The following is a 13,865-nucleotide window of genomic DNA, read 5'->3' as shown; positions in this document are numbered from 1 at the left end:
TTAAACTTTAAGACTTTATTTTCTTTAAGCATTTTTCTGTTAAGAAAATCGGTAAAACCTGGTGTCTTATACACACTGAATTTTTATTTTTCAAGTCCTCCTAATGATGAACTCATCTCAAAGTTTCTTAGAGTGCCCAAATCTTATTTTAGAATCTTTACTATCATAGAGATTGTTGTCCTTAGGACCCATGTGTCCAAAATTATCTCTGACCACCTAATGCAAAGCTTGCCAGATCTATGTGATTTTGAAAACTATAAGCAAGCAAAGAAAAAACAACTGTAATGTAACATTAAAAAAAAAAAAAAAAGACTTTACTGAAAAGTTCAGTTTGGAAAAATCCCTGGTGATAAGACATGCCATAAACTATTTCTAAGGATAAAACTTCTTATTTCTAGAAATCTAAAGTTCCAGGGATTCCAAATGGGGAAGACAGTGAGACTGTCATTGAAGTTTCAAAACTCAAGTTGGAAGTAAAGATACATTCCACCCATGTTCGAAGTAGAATTGGTTGCTGTTGTTAACAGTTTCTGGTTAAATGTATGTCATTTCACATTCAAATTATAAGAAGATGGAGTTTTTCTGTGTTTCCATATTGGTGGGCCCAATAAAGTTCTCGAAAGACCCTATCTTTGTGCTTTTTAAGTATGTGTGGAAAAAAAAATATTTTAGAACAGCACAATGTGAAAATTTTTTGCTTTGTAGATTTTAATGCCTCCATGTAAATTTCTAAGAATTATGGATCATTTTCCCCAAAAATGTGATTTAATGGGTGTATTTTTCTCCGCATGAGTTCAGGATTCAATATGCATGACGACGCGGCTATACAAAGACAAGAAATCTGCTGGAAAGAGCAGTAGAGTTGAAAAGTGTTAAGTTTGAGATCTAGGATTTAAAAGAGAAATCCAAGACACAGAAATCAGACTGGAAGTTCACGTGCAGATCCAAGAAATCAGACAGGTAGAAGGGAGGCTGGCGTCAACAAACAAGGAAGCTTTACTGTCGAACTCCCATCAAGAGATGGGGGCGACAAGAAGCTGGTCTGCGAAGGAAAAGAACATACTGCGATCTGAGCAGAGAAGAGGAAAATGTTCTGCAGTACTAAGCAGGGCTCTGGTGGGCAATTAGAGAGTTGTCATTTCGCACAGCCTTCCCTTTAAAGAGACATCACCCCAGCCCTAACTCCAGGCCTCGGCGGTCCAGGGGGCCAGACTTCCTCCCCTCCACTGCGCCTGTGCAAGGCGACCCCACAGGATGGTCCTCCCGCCGCCCCATCACTGTCACGCTTCCGCCGTGACTCCAGGTCTCTTCGAGGCAATGCACAGCACAAACACATTCAAGGATCCTGCCAGATCGATGGCATGATGTTGGGCCAGGCTTATGTTTCCTCTCTCCCACAGATGCTGCAGTATTTTGAAAAACGGGGCCAGGCGAGCCCCTTTGCTCTCATTTCCTGGGAAGATCCAGACTAATGGCGACAAAAGAGGTCCAGCCTCTGTCTTCCGGGAAAGCCACAAGTACTATCTGATTACAGATGTTACAGTTTATATGTTCTTTGTTTTAGGTTAAGGAAGAGAAAGGGCCCATGTCGGAAAGGAGGGGGGGGGGTGGAAAAGTGAGTTGACACAACAGATTGTGACAGATTTATTACTATTTATCACGGTAAATATGTATCGCAGAAAACATATAAATGTCTTTATCTAGTCGTAATCACTCCAAAGGAAACCTTTGATTAGCCCCAATTTATTATTTGTAATAAAAGTATTCACACATACTGAAGCAAGTTTTAGGAAGTGTCTCTTGTCAGATTTACAGTCATCGTTTTTATTTGAGCTTAAAAAAAGAATAAACATGGCAGAGGTCTAAAAATATGAAAATATGGGTCTACTGGGGCAAATGTGCTACAGTGACTATTGCAGACTCTTTAGATCAAATTAAAACATATATATTTTGTGTGGTGGTAAGGCATGTGGATCTTATTGTAAATAATAAGCAATCCAATACATACAACAAACCTAATATAAACTAAGTTAAATTGTGATTAGAACAGAGCTGAGATTTTTTTTCCAAGTAGTAACAATAAATAGATGACTGGATTCTAAAATCGACCAAACTAAGTCATCCTTTTTTGCTTAAAAAAGAAAAAACAAATAAAAAATAACAAGGATAAAATTTCCATTTCAATTGAATTTTCCTCCTTGCCTTTCCAAAAACAGGCTTTATTTACAAAAATGTTCTTTCAGGACCATTAAAACATTTAGCCAAGATAAATTGTCTAAGAAGAGTAAATCCTGAACTGACCATCAAAAGCCAAAAATTAAATAATACAAATTAAATTTCCAATTCCAGATCTACTGGGAAGAAAGGAAAGATACTTTTATATTTCTGAACATCTGACAACACATCAACAACACACCAACTGTCTAAACAGCAAAGAAAAAACTATTTTCAGTGAAATTTTCTATAGGGAAAATTAGCTCTAAGGAAATACTTAAAAATTTACAATGAAGTAGGAGAAATTATTGTTGACAACAATTAAGCAGATAGATATGATCTAATGCCATACCAAAGCACTCCTTGGAAACTGTGTCAATTTCTGCATAATTTTAGCATTGGAAAAAACAAAGTTCATTTGATTCTGAGGCAAAAATAAGGTTCTATAGCTTTAAGTTTTCCATGGCTTTTATGACACACAGCTATTCTATCATTTCAGAAGAGTCAAAGGTCCACTTACTGTATTTAATACTGTCCGTATTAGGTTCAGGCATGTTTAAAATGTAAACAGCTGTGAGGACTATATCATTTGAAGTTGTCATAAAAGCTATTAAAAGCTAAAGTTTCATCTACATTAAATCCACCACAAACTTCAAGCTTAAAATATGCTTATAAAAACCTGAGGGGATATTAGTCAATTTCAATACAGCATAGAAATTTAAAGAATAAACCACTCAGCACATTTTTAAGTGACTTACTGGTAGTCCAAAGTGACTATTTTATACACCATTGGCAGTTTTATTTACACAATATTTTTCTATATTTATGGATAATTTTGTGATGCTTCTACAACATTACCAAGTCTATGATAATCAGCATACAAAATTTGTGTTTTTTCCCCTGATAAAGACTCACTCTGATATATTCACTTAATAATTTTTTGGATGAGCTGAACTGAAATCAAGTCAAATACACAGGTGTTTGGGTTAATCTAATCTTAGCACATTTGCAAAACCTATTATTCTCCTAATTTATTAAAAATGAAGTAAAACTAATATGCGAGCATTGATTGGTAATATGTTTTCAGAAACCCAAATATCATTTTATTTCAGAGGAGAAGAACTTACAATAGGGCTCATTAGCATTCTTTTCAAAGAATACTAGTGCCCCACAGAGCACAGAATTAAATTAAATGAAATCAAAACTGTGTATCTATACCTGTATCTATCTCGAAGGAAGGAAGGAAGGAGAGAGGAACTCATATTTTTATTCTACGTAAGGAGGAAGCTCGTTAGGGAAAGACTGGTGCTAAACCAAATTAAACAAAACCATCTAGGAACTCAGATTTGAAAATATATGTAAGAATTGAAAATAAAGAGATCTTATTTAATTGTGATCACAACAGCCTTTTGCGACGTTGGAGACTGGAAGGACCTCAGCCCCGCCCGAGTCCAGCTCCAGGTATTAAAAAGACCCAGAATGCTCTTGGTTACAGATGTTTCCTCTGGTTGTCACCTGGTACTCCTGACACAAATGGCTACTGATGCGGCTACCTCTGAAGCTTTTATTCCATCACCTCTCTAGAAAATAGAGACATTCTCTCTGCACTCTGGGCTGAAACCCATGTAAATTTTTCCTAAATCCTCTCCACAAATCTCCTTTCGCATGCAAATCCATAAATCATCATAATACCGACAAAGAATTTAACCAACAGATGAAACTAATACTCATTCTCTTGAAAGCCCTGTACAGGTAAAACTCCTCCAACTTCAGGCACCTTTTCAAGGCTCTCTTCGCAGCTTAACCTGCCTAGTATCAACACAACCCAGCCTTCCAGGATATGCAATTAATCACTCCAACGCGGGTCAGGTGGCTGGACACGCAGGTCACTCCTACCCCAGCCACATTCTAGAGAAACCTGCAGCTCTGGCGCCTAGCACATTGTCACCCCCCTCTCCCTCGCATCGGTACGAAACAACAAAATAAACAATATGCAAAAGCAGAAACAAGCAGTACTTACTGAAGATGGCAAACCTGGAGGAACTTTTCGAACTTTCTTTGTCTGCACCTCTGAAAGAAAAGGAAGAGGGGCGGTGAGGTCCCCGCATGCCCATTTTCCTAACTAAAACAGATTACACCACGAAGCCATTTAGATTAGACCAGATTTTCTTAAGTCGTTACCTTAGCAAAATGTCAGTACCGCTATCGTATTTTATTCTGGCAGACATCAACTTCTGCCTTTTTCGTAAAAATCAAGATCTTTAACTTTTTTTAAGCTTTGATTTTTTTTTTTAAGTTGCCTTATATGGGCAGCCAAGAGAAAACAAGAAATAAGCATACACCAAAATAGTTCTCTTGCTACTAGAAGTTGTTAACATACCCATCCAATGTACTACCGGGGAGGGGTGGTCACGAGCCTGACATTTGAGGAAAATTTTATGGTTTTGGAGGGTGGGGTGAGGGGAGGGCGAGAAGTGTGGTATTAAAAGAGAGAAGAAAGAAAAAGACGACTAATAATCACTCAGGCATTCAGACAGAGGAATACCTTACCCATGGCACTACTGTGAAGAGGCCTCCTTCGGGGGTTATTGCTAGAATACTGGTAATACTGAGAGCCAGGTTTGGTGGGCGACAGGGTTCCTGGGGTGCCCATATCCATGTCACCTCCAAGGAGACTCTGCTAAAAGGTTAAAAAGGGAAAACAAACATGTAAGGTTAGTTTTTCCGCATTCACCACCCCCCAACTGATTGTTAGTACTTAAACCCAGGCAATAAACAAAACAGCATCTGGTAAAACTGCAACAATGACAAAACAACCAAACAAAAGGGAAAGCAATCTCAGAAGCCAGCCCAAAGTTTGTGATTCTTTTTTTTTTTTTTTTAATTCTTTGCTTTTGAGAGGAAGGTAGAAGAAGGTGATTCTCATTCAACAGTATTTTCATCGTAAGACAGCTCACATTTTAATTTTTTTTTTTTTTTTTAAAGAAGAGGGCATTTAGGTCAGACTCATGGTTTGGGGGTTTTCTGGGGTTTTTTGGTTTTTTGCTTGTTTGTTTCTAATCGACACTTGGGCTCCTCTCTGCGAACTATCCCTGCCCTTCCTTCACAAGAACCCAAGAAGAATCTGATTTTTCGGACGCACGCACAGGGGGTGAGTGGAGAATGCTCCCGTCCACTGAGGACTCTGCCTCTCTCCATCGGCACAGCTCTACCCTCGGCGGATTTACACGGCACCCACAGAAGAGAAAATGCCAGCGGAGCCGGGCGTAAACTCAAAGCTCACACTAACTTCCAGAATCACAGAGATAGAGGCGTTCTAAGCTACCAGGAACAAATTAAAGGACATTAGAATGCCCTCTTGAGGACTACTGGAAGCTAAAACACATCCCCACAGATTAAACATTTACCTGAGTCCTAGAGAACTTTCACAAATATCATGAACTTACCACAGGGTGATAAATGACTAAACTTTCGAAAAGGATGACACGCAGAAGATTCGATAATAATATTACAATGTCTAAAAACTACATAAAAACTTACCCATAATATATAAATCGCCTGATTATACTCTGCATTGAACACATTGTTCTTTTAATTAGTCTGATATGCAAGAAAACAAGTGTAGATACGACCATTTATATTAAGAACAAATTTACTGTTTAATAAAGAAATTTTAAAATTAAGTACTAAAAATCTAACTTTATCGTTACTTGTAATCAACTTTTACTGACTGAACTAATTACTGTCCTTGATAAAGTACAGAATGTGTTTTCCCTAATCTAAATTCTAATCACCATGTCACTCACAACAGACTTAGGGATGCTTCACTAACACACTATTCACATGCAAAATACTCTAAATAGGCCAATTATGACTCTGCCCCTGTTCCCTGGTTAACCCGCTGAGAACTGAAAAATTTCACAAGGCAGTCACCAACTAAAACAAAGAGTCCTTGTTTTAAATTAAGACAGTCTTTTTGATTCCTAAATAGCTCAACAAAGTGGCATGTCTTCTAGTGAAAGCAGTTGGTCAAATATGACCCATAAGCTGGAAAATCAAAAATTCAAACCTCCCCTTTCCAGGGCCATATAGCTAAATATCATAAAGAGAACCTCTCTATTCCAAGGGATTTTTGTGAGTGCTGGATGAGTAATATAAAAAGGACTAATCAGTTACTGACAAGCTTGCCTTCACTGATTCCAGTTTCAGACTTTTCCAAGGGAGGCATGACGAACGTTACTTTAAAATAAAACTTTGAGGATGAGATTTTAGGTTGGAGGCTCAATTTGAGCGAAAATCCGTGGCGAGTCTCTCTGTGTTTGCCACACCGATACCAGATAAAGCCAGAGTATTTACCAGATAAAAACCTGACATCTGCACTTTCTCTTGCTGCCTCTTCCGAACTTAAGAAAGATATCCAAATGCTACCCAGGGACAAACTAAAATATAGAGCTCTTTGCAATGGTTTTCTACAAATCAGGAATCCAACAGCCTAACATCAAATGATTTATTATAGATGGCATTCAAGAATTTTAGAATCTGAACCTGATATTTCACTCTTGGTAAATCTTATTAGCAAAATCTTTATTTAAGCCCAAGTTTTCTTTGAAATTTCCATCAAAAAAAAGCTGTGAGTGATTTAAATCACAACCTCCTCACAGTCTGGGGAATTTACAAATAAGCCTTCCTTTCATGAGAAGAGGAGTGTGAAGATGACATTATTGAAAACTTTGTATTTTAGGCAGACATCACTCCTCATTCTTCATTTACCTTTTTCTCAAATAATACAAAATATTCAAACAAGGACTGAGCAGATATGTGGAAATGCTTGCTTGTCTCCTTAATGAGCTTAACCACTGCTTAATTCTTGTTGGTCCTGGTGGCAAAGGTTTCCACTCCCAAGAAAGTAGATGCAATCAATAGGTCAACATAAAAACAAACAAGTTTGCTATATTGTGTTTTAGCAGCATTTTACAGCAGAGCTGTGAAAAATGGAAAATGATAACTAGGAGATCGCTCACTGGCTGTGGTTGACCTTACTGTTGTTAATTTAAAAGAAAATCATTTCACGAGCCAGTTGTGACTAAATCATGCACCCAACCCTTGCGTGTGCAGCCACATGAACTATGGACAGTTACTGAGGACTAAGACCAGATAGCACTTCCACACATGAAAAGGCTCACACTAATCTTTTTTTCTACCCCCCCCCCTTTTTTTTTCACAAAGCACATTCCTGTTTCTTTCTTTTTAGACCTGTTTGTTCCTTTTTCTTTTTCTCTCAGACAATAGAATCATTCTTCTAAAGCAACAAAAATAAGCATTTCCTCATACTTAAGGGGGCCCTAATCACCCCCCTAGGGAAAATTAAGATAAAAATATATGTGTTCCTATTGTAGAGTATACTTGTAAAATGAACAATAACCATTTACTATTGTTTGGCCTTTACGTCACGCGTTTAACTCTTTTTAGCGAGGATAAAGAGAAAAAAATTTCCACTGGCTAAAAACCTGAGTTTATGAACTTAGAAAGTTAATGGCATTCCATTTAATAAGGTAAATTGAATATGGCACAAAATGGATAAGGCATTCATTTACATATAAATTCACCTGCAGGAGTGTGTGTGTGTGTGTGTGTGTATATATATATATATATATATATACATATATATATGTATATATATATATATGGAGAGAGAGAGAGAGAGAGAGAGAGAGAGAGAGAGAGAGAGAGGCGCAAATTTTCACTTAATAAAAGTTGTTTGGAAGCTAAAGCCTATGTTCAAAATGGGCCAGCTCGTCTTTGCCTTAAATAAGACTGTAAAGGTTTCAGGGTTTCCGCATTGCGCAAGCTCATGCTCTGTGGTTATGCTGGGTCCCAGTACAGAGCTGCCCGAGTCCGCCAGGAAACACTGGAAGCAAGATGTGGCATCTCGCACAGCTAACCTGTAAATCTTAAACCCAGAGTTTAGCATTTTGTTTAACTGTCTGCACCGTGATGTGATGAGCCCTTCCCCTTTTTCACTCCTTATTTTCTTCCGAAGACAATCTTAAGACTTAAAATACCCTAACCAAAAAATAGAACCTGCTGACTCTGTTAACTGGGTTTAAGTATCTTGGGGTCCACCACCCCCACCCCCGACAACCAACCCTTCAGCACCAAGTCCCACCAGAGCCCTTCAAATGCCAAATGCAGAACTCTCTATGAGGGTCCCTTTCTATTAAATTTTTTTGTTTGTCTTACATCAGATCTGGGTCTCAGTCTAACACATTCTCAACCCCTGCCCTAATTCCTTCAGGGCGGTGGTGGGGGGCAGGAAGCTTTTTAACATCCTTGATCAACCACTGAAGTTCTCTTATGCAACCAAGAATGCAAACCATGAATTAAACTTGAGTAACAGAAAAGCAGCATATATCTCAAATTAGATTTATAACTGAATGGTAATCAAAAATAGAACTCACTGCTTCGAGCTTAAATTATCAACTTTTTTCTTGTTAAACTAAAATCATCTTGCTCTGAACTATTATTTCATTTCAGTCAGCACTTTAGATGTAATGGGTGGGTGGTACTTTTCTAAAAAGGAAGATTATATTTACCCTTAATTATAGATATGAGTGAGATCAGAGTACGATGAATGCTGCTTTTTGGCTTATAATTAATTCATCTAATAGGTGAATGACCTTGAATTTCAGAGTTGGGATCTGGGGTGGGGGGCGGGGGGAAGAAGTAGGAGAAAAAATTACCTGTGGGGAAAAGCAAATGTGCCCCTGGTTTCTTAGAGCTTTCTCTGATTTTGCGTCATTCCCACTACGTTGTGATCCGGTATCAGACACAACATCTTGGGGGGATGTTGTAGAACAGAGAAAAGCAGTCTCAGATGAAACCAGATTAAGCTCCTTTTCTGAACTATTGCCAAATGCTTGTGAGTCTAATTCATGTTTGGGTATTCTAGTACTCACACAGCTGCAATTCCATTCTTTCATCACAAACCTAAGTGATGTATAGTGGCTTTGTATGGCGAACTGACTCTATAAAGCCAGGAATTTTGGAAGGCTTTACATTAATAATGGAAATAAAATTCTGAACTACCATAAAACTTATGAATGCTGGATATCTGTATGGATACCTAATCGACTTTGCAGTACTAAGTGCAAAATACACATCGAGCAAAATTACCAATTATATTTGTTTAAATCACATTTTTTTTTTAAATCACAATTGAGGTTATTTCTACTTAGTGAATTCTGCACAGAATTGGGTTTTCAAAGACACTGCTGAATAAGATTTCTAACAGCCATGGGGAAGTTTTTGCAAATCCCTATCGAATAGCTGCTGCTGAATTTGCCATTTTGACCACAGAAGGGCCATTGCTGACTTACTGTAGTAGCAGGAGGGGGCGATAATTTTGCTGCTGTTGGCACTTACTCTGCAACCCAGAATATATCTCACACCAAAGGGCAATGAAGAACACAATATTTCCACCTGTCCAGTTTTGAACTTCAAAGCTCAAAACTGAAGGTCAGTCTTTGGACAGTCTCTTTTCCCAGTAGCTGAATGTCTAGGAATGCACCTTTATAGTTTATTTTGAGTTCTGTTTTATACTTGGTTTCCACAAAAAAGAACTCTGGAAACTCAGATAAGATGGCAAGGGTAACTTTCATAATCCGGGACTTAACAGATTGTGCTGCAGAGAAATGTAAATTACTGAAATTATCATTTAGCAAAGATTTTCTTTTAGGGACTTTCGGTCAATGCTTTTTATTTCTAGTCTGAATGTGTAGTGCACATCATATCAAGTCAGAAGTAGAATCCAAACCTCTTGAGGAAAGAGGGAGGGCTGGGAGGTCAGGTCACACTGAACCCTAGCTCAGTGGCTGGAGTTACTAATATAAGTGCTCTAAGCCCTATTCTCCTCCTCTGTAAAAACAAAGTAATGCGAGCTCTATTACAGGGTTATCAGGAGGATGAAACAACATATGTAAAATGTCCAGCAGAGCTGGTGTCTAGCACACAGTTACCCTCCTTCCCATGACCCTCTAATTCATAGTCCTATATTACAAACCACTGATGACTATTTAAAAGTTTCCTCAAAAGCTGAGCATGATTCACTGGCAGTGGGATCATCTACTCTACTTTGAGATTAAAAGTATACATTGAGATAATAATTTTGAAAAGTCATCATAAAAAACTGAAAAAGAGCCACATTTGCAGGCCTACATAAACCGTGATGATTGCCCCATGGCCTAGAACTACACTGGCAACAAGAGATGGCTGGTCTTGAGACATATTGAAGAAAGACACTGGCCAACAATCGATCTAGATGATTTCAGCTCGTAGCCATCTTCCTGAACTGCCACAAGGATTATTTCAATGGCTCATCTAATTTCGTGTTCACAAGCTAAGCACCTGCTATGCTTAATTCTACTACACGTGAGACCAAAACTAGGCACGCTATGTATCGTACAACTAGATATTTAAAAATAAGACGTGCATTTGATAACATTTTATTAATGATGTGATGCCAAATAAACTCAAATTCTTATTCCTACATTAGCCACCCATAAATAGCTCAAACGAGTTCAGTATTTTCTCTTTGCAAGGCCAACTACAGGCATTTCATGAATATTATGTGGTATTTATCAAGTACTATTTTTAAAAAAATATGTGTTCCCCATGACATGACAAAGCACACATGCGGGCACGTCACAGTTTTGGCTGGGAATCTGCATAACCTCCAAAACATTTGATTGACCTTGGACAAAATGATTTATTTTTGTAGTGATTATATTTCACCATACATTAAAAATTCAAGTATATTGTCTTTTCCTATAAAGAAACACAACACCTTATATTGAAATGTTATAATGTGATCCAAAGGTTGCCATGGTAACTATTACTTAATGTATAGCAGAGTAATAGCCAAGTAAAAACTCATGCATTTTGATATGGAAATTACAACTGCCCAAGGGTTGGCAAGGTTTATGCATTCACCTATTTGACTGCCTCTCAAAAAAAAAACCCCAAAAAACAAAAAACCAGCACTACAACAAACAACATTTACTGTATACAATACAGTGAGGAGGTCTTTCAGTGGTTTCTGAAAATCCATTCTGAAATCCCAAGTCATCTATTACATATTAAAAAGGGGATTTTTATTTGTTAGTGAGAAGGTAGGAATTCAGCAAAAGAAAAACAGGAAAGCAATCAGGATCCTACCATAAAAATGGATTTGAAGAAATCTTAGATAAACAATATAGAATTTAAGATAACTACCTTCTTTTCAGTTTATGCTCCTTCTCAGTTCAGGAAGTTTATTTAATATATAATTTGATAAATGTGCTATAATCACTACTTGCCTTAAAATGTTTCTCTTTAGTAATTTTGTTCCAAAGTAAAAATAGAACCATTTGAATAAGACCTGTTAACATACTAGGGAATTAACATCACTTCTCCTATAAATATAAACACGTGGCCGTAATAAACATGCCGACTTTAAAGTATATTTGGCCAGGTTGCTATTTTAGTAAAATAAAGCGGTATCAAAATGTCACATGTCAGTCTTCTTCATATTGGGTGGGGAAGGTTCCATTTCAAGGTTGTTGAAAATGCCTTCCTCTCTAGTAAGGATTTATAAAAACATTTTTATTTTGAGACTGTCCTCGTGGAGGACAGGATCCGGGATCTCTGTCTGCTTACCCAGCACCCCGCATGGCTTCTCAATTAAAGTCTAACAGCCAACGTACAAGATTTACTAAAATAAGGTATCCTGATAACTTTCTGAACTTGTACATAAGGTGATAAGCCTACCACATGACGTGAGGAAATTGAGGTTATCCGGAGAAGCAGTGAATGCCTGATGGAACTTTCAAATCGTCATGAACTACTTTACGTTCTGACTATCCTTCCAAAGCTGGGCACGCACAGCCTCCTCCTTGAAGTGGGCCGACTCTCAATGTGCGTTCACAGCTTAGCTCCCAAAGAGCTCTCTTGAGGACATAGCTTATCGAGAATATGTGGCGGGGAAGGCCAAACGAGTTTATATGCTGGTTAAAAGGAAAAATGGCTTATTCGTAGTTCACCTCCCTACTGTGCCCGGCCCAGAGACCCGCCATGGCAAACACTAAATATGAAATGAATGCAGAACTATCACGATTAATCAAACTGGGGACTTGAACAGCTCTTCTGCTGGGTTGGGGTCTTTTTGTTTTGTTTTGTTTTGTGTTTTTCTGGCATAGATGTATTCCATTAGTCCTTCCAATTACTGTTGCTGCTAAAAATAATAAGAGTAGTAATAGCAGAGGAAGGGGGAGCAGGAACGTGCAGTGAGACCAGTGATAAAGGTAGAGCCATGAGATCTGAGTGCCTGCGGAGAACCGAGCACAGCACAGATCCCTTCCCTACCACCAAGGCAGAAGATCTGACCATCACCAGGCTCACGGGGACATTCAGAGTGAGCACGTGGCCTGACCGACAGCAGACAAGGAGCTGGCAAGCCACACAACCAGGATTGTTGTAAATACCCAGGCTTGGCCTCCGCCCCCCCCAGGCCCCCTCCCTCTATTCTGTGCACTTGGGTTTTCTTGCCCTCGCCCTGACCATTTGGAGGAGTAAATCTGTTTCTCTGCAATTCATCTCAACACCAAAAGCTCCTCTCATCACACCCCAAAGGACCCTCTAACTCAGTAGATGAGGACAGGCCCCGGGTGTGAGTACCACTCTTACCCTGGATAACCTTGCACAGTCTGTCTAACCTCCAAAGGCCTGAGGCTCCTTGTCCAGGGAGAAGTGACATTACTATTCCTACCCAGTGTGAGAACTGACCTAAATAATATCAAATGCTTAGCAAAGTTCCTAGCACTTACTCAGTCTTGGTTCACTGAAGAGTATTATTACATATGCCGTATACATAAAATATATTACTATAAATTAATATACTTATATAACATCATTAGTCAGAACATAACATGATTTATTATCGGATATCAGTAATGCATGGGCATATTATACACACGTTTGAAACGAGCCAAGGAAGTGTTAGGCTGTAAAACACCAAGCCCTCTTGAACAACAGAAATCTCAGTTCTTGAGTCTGAAACTTCTGCTGCTCTTGCTTCTGCTCTCTGCGGCCCCTGAGCATTCATTTTTCTTTTTTTATTAGTATTTTATATCATTATTTATTTTTTAAGTTTTTATTTTAATTCCAGTACAGCTAACATTCAGTGTTATATCAGCTTCAGGTCTACAATAGAGTGATTCAACCCTTCCATCCATCACCCCGTGCCCATCCCAACGAGCGCACTCCTTCGTCACCATCCACTACTACTTCATCTTGCCATTCATGTCAGACCTTGATTTCCACAGTGTGGTCAACTGTCTTCTCCAATCAAGTTCAAATTCTCCCTTTTTTTTTTTTAGTTTCTGATTTTGCTGTTATTTCTTTCGGCCCCCAACCTTCTCACGTTTCAGTATGCTTCCTTCTAGACTTTTCCTTCTATTGCAACCGAAAACAGTCATCTGCAGTAACATTTCTCATCTTGTGTGGCGAGTGTTCGTGCATCTGATTTCTCCCTTCTAGTCTGGGGTTCCTCCAGGGCGGAAAGTGAGCCTCAATCGTCCTTGTAGTCCTGGCATCTAGCACAGTAGGTCTAGTCATAG

At 38.6% G+C, this 13,865-nt stretch overlaps 1 protein-coding gene across 26 annotated transcripts in view; it reads right to left on the bottom strand.

Annotated features, from left to right (window-relative positions):
- TCF4 (transcription factor 4) overlaps positions 1–13,865 on the bottom strand; it is a 351,743-nt gene that overhangs the window by 122,079 nt on the left and 215,799 nt on the right. For 20 of the 26 annotated variants that reach the window (XM_082699615.1, XM_082699616.1, XM_082699619.1 and 17 more), the window contains 2 exons: positions 4,765–4,894; positions 4,235–4,284 (listed from right to left, as the gene is read on the bottom strand). In XM_082699615.1, coding sequence (XP_082555741.1) covers positions 4,235–4,284; positions 4,765–4,894 — 180 coding nt within the window. The remainder of the gene's footprint in view (positions 1–4,234; positions 4,285–4,764; positions 4,895–13,865) is intronic. The other 6 variants (XM_082699639.1, XM_082699624.1, XM_082699640.1 and 3 more) reach the window with 1 other exon arrangement.

The sequence above is a fragment of the Mustela nivalis genome, assembly GCF_964662115.1.
Source record: "Mustela nivalis genome assembly, chromosome: 14".
Taxonomy (NCBI): Eukaryota; Metazoa; Chordata; class Mammalia; order Carnivora; family Mustelidae; genus Mustela; species Mustela nivalis.
This window is presented reverse-complemented; position numbering and strand designations above follow the sequence as displayed.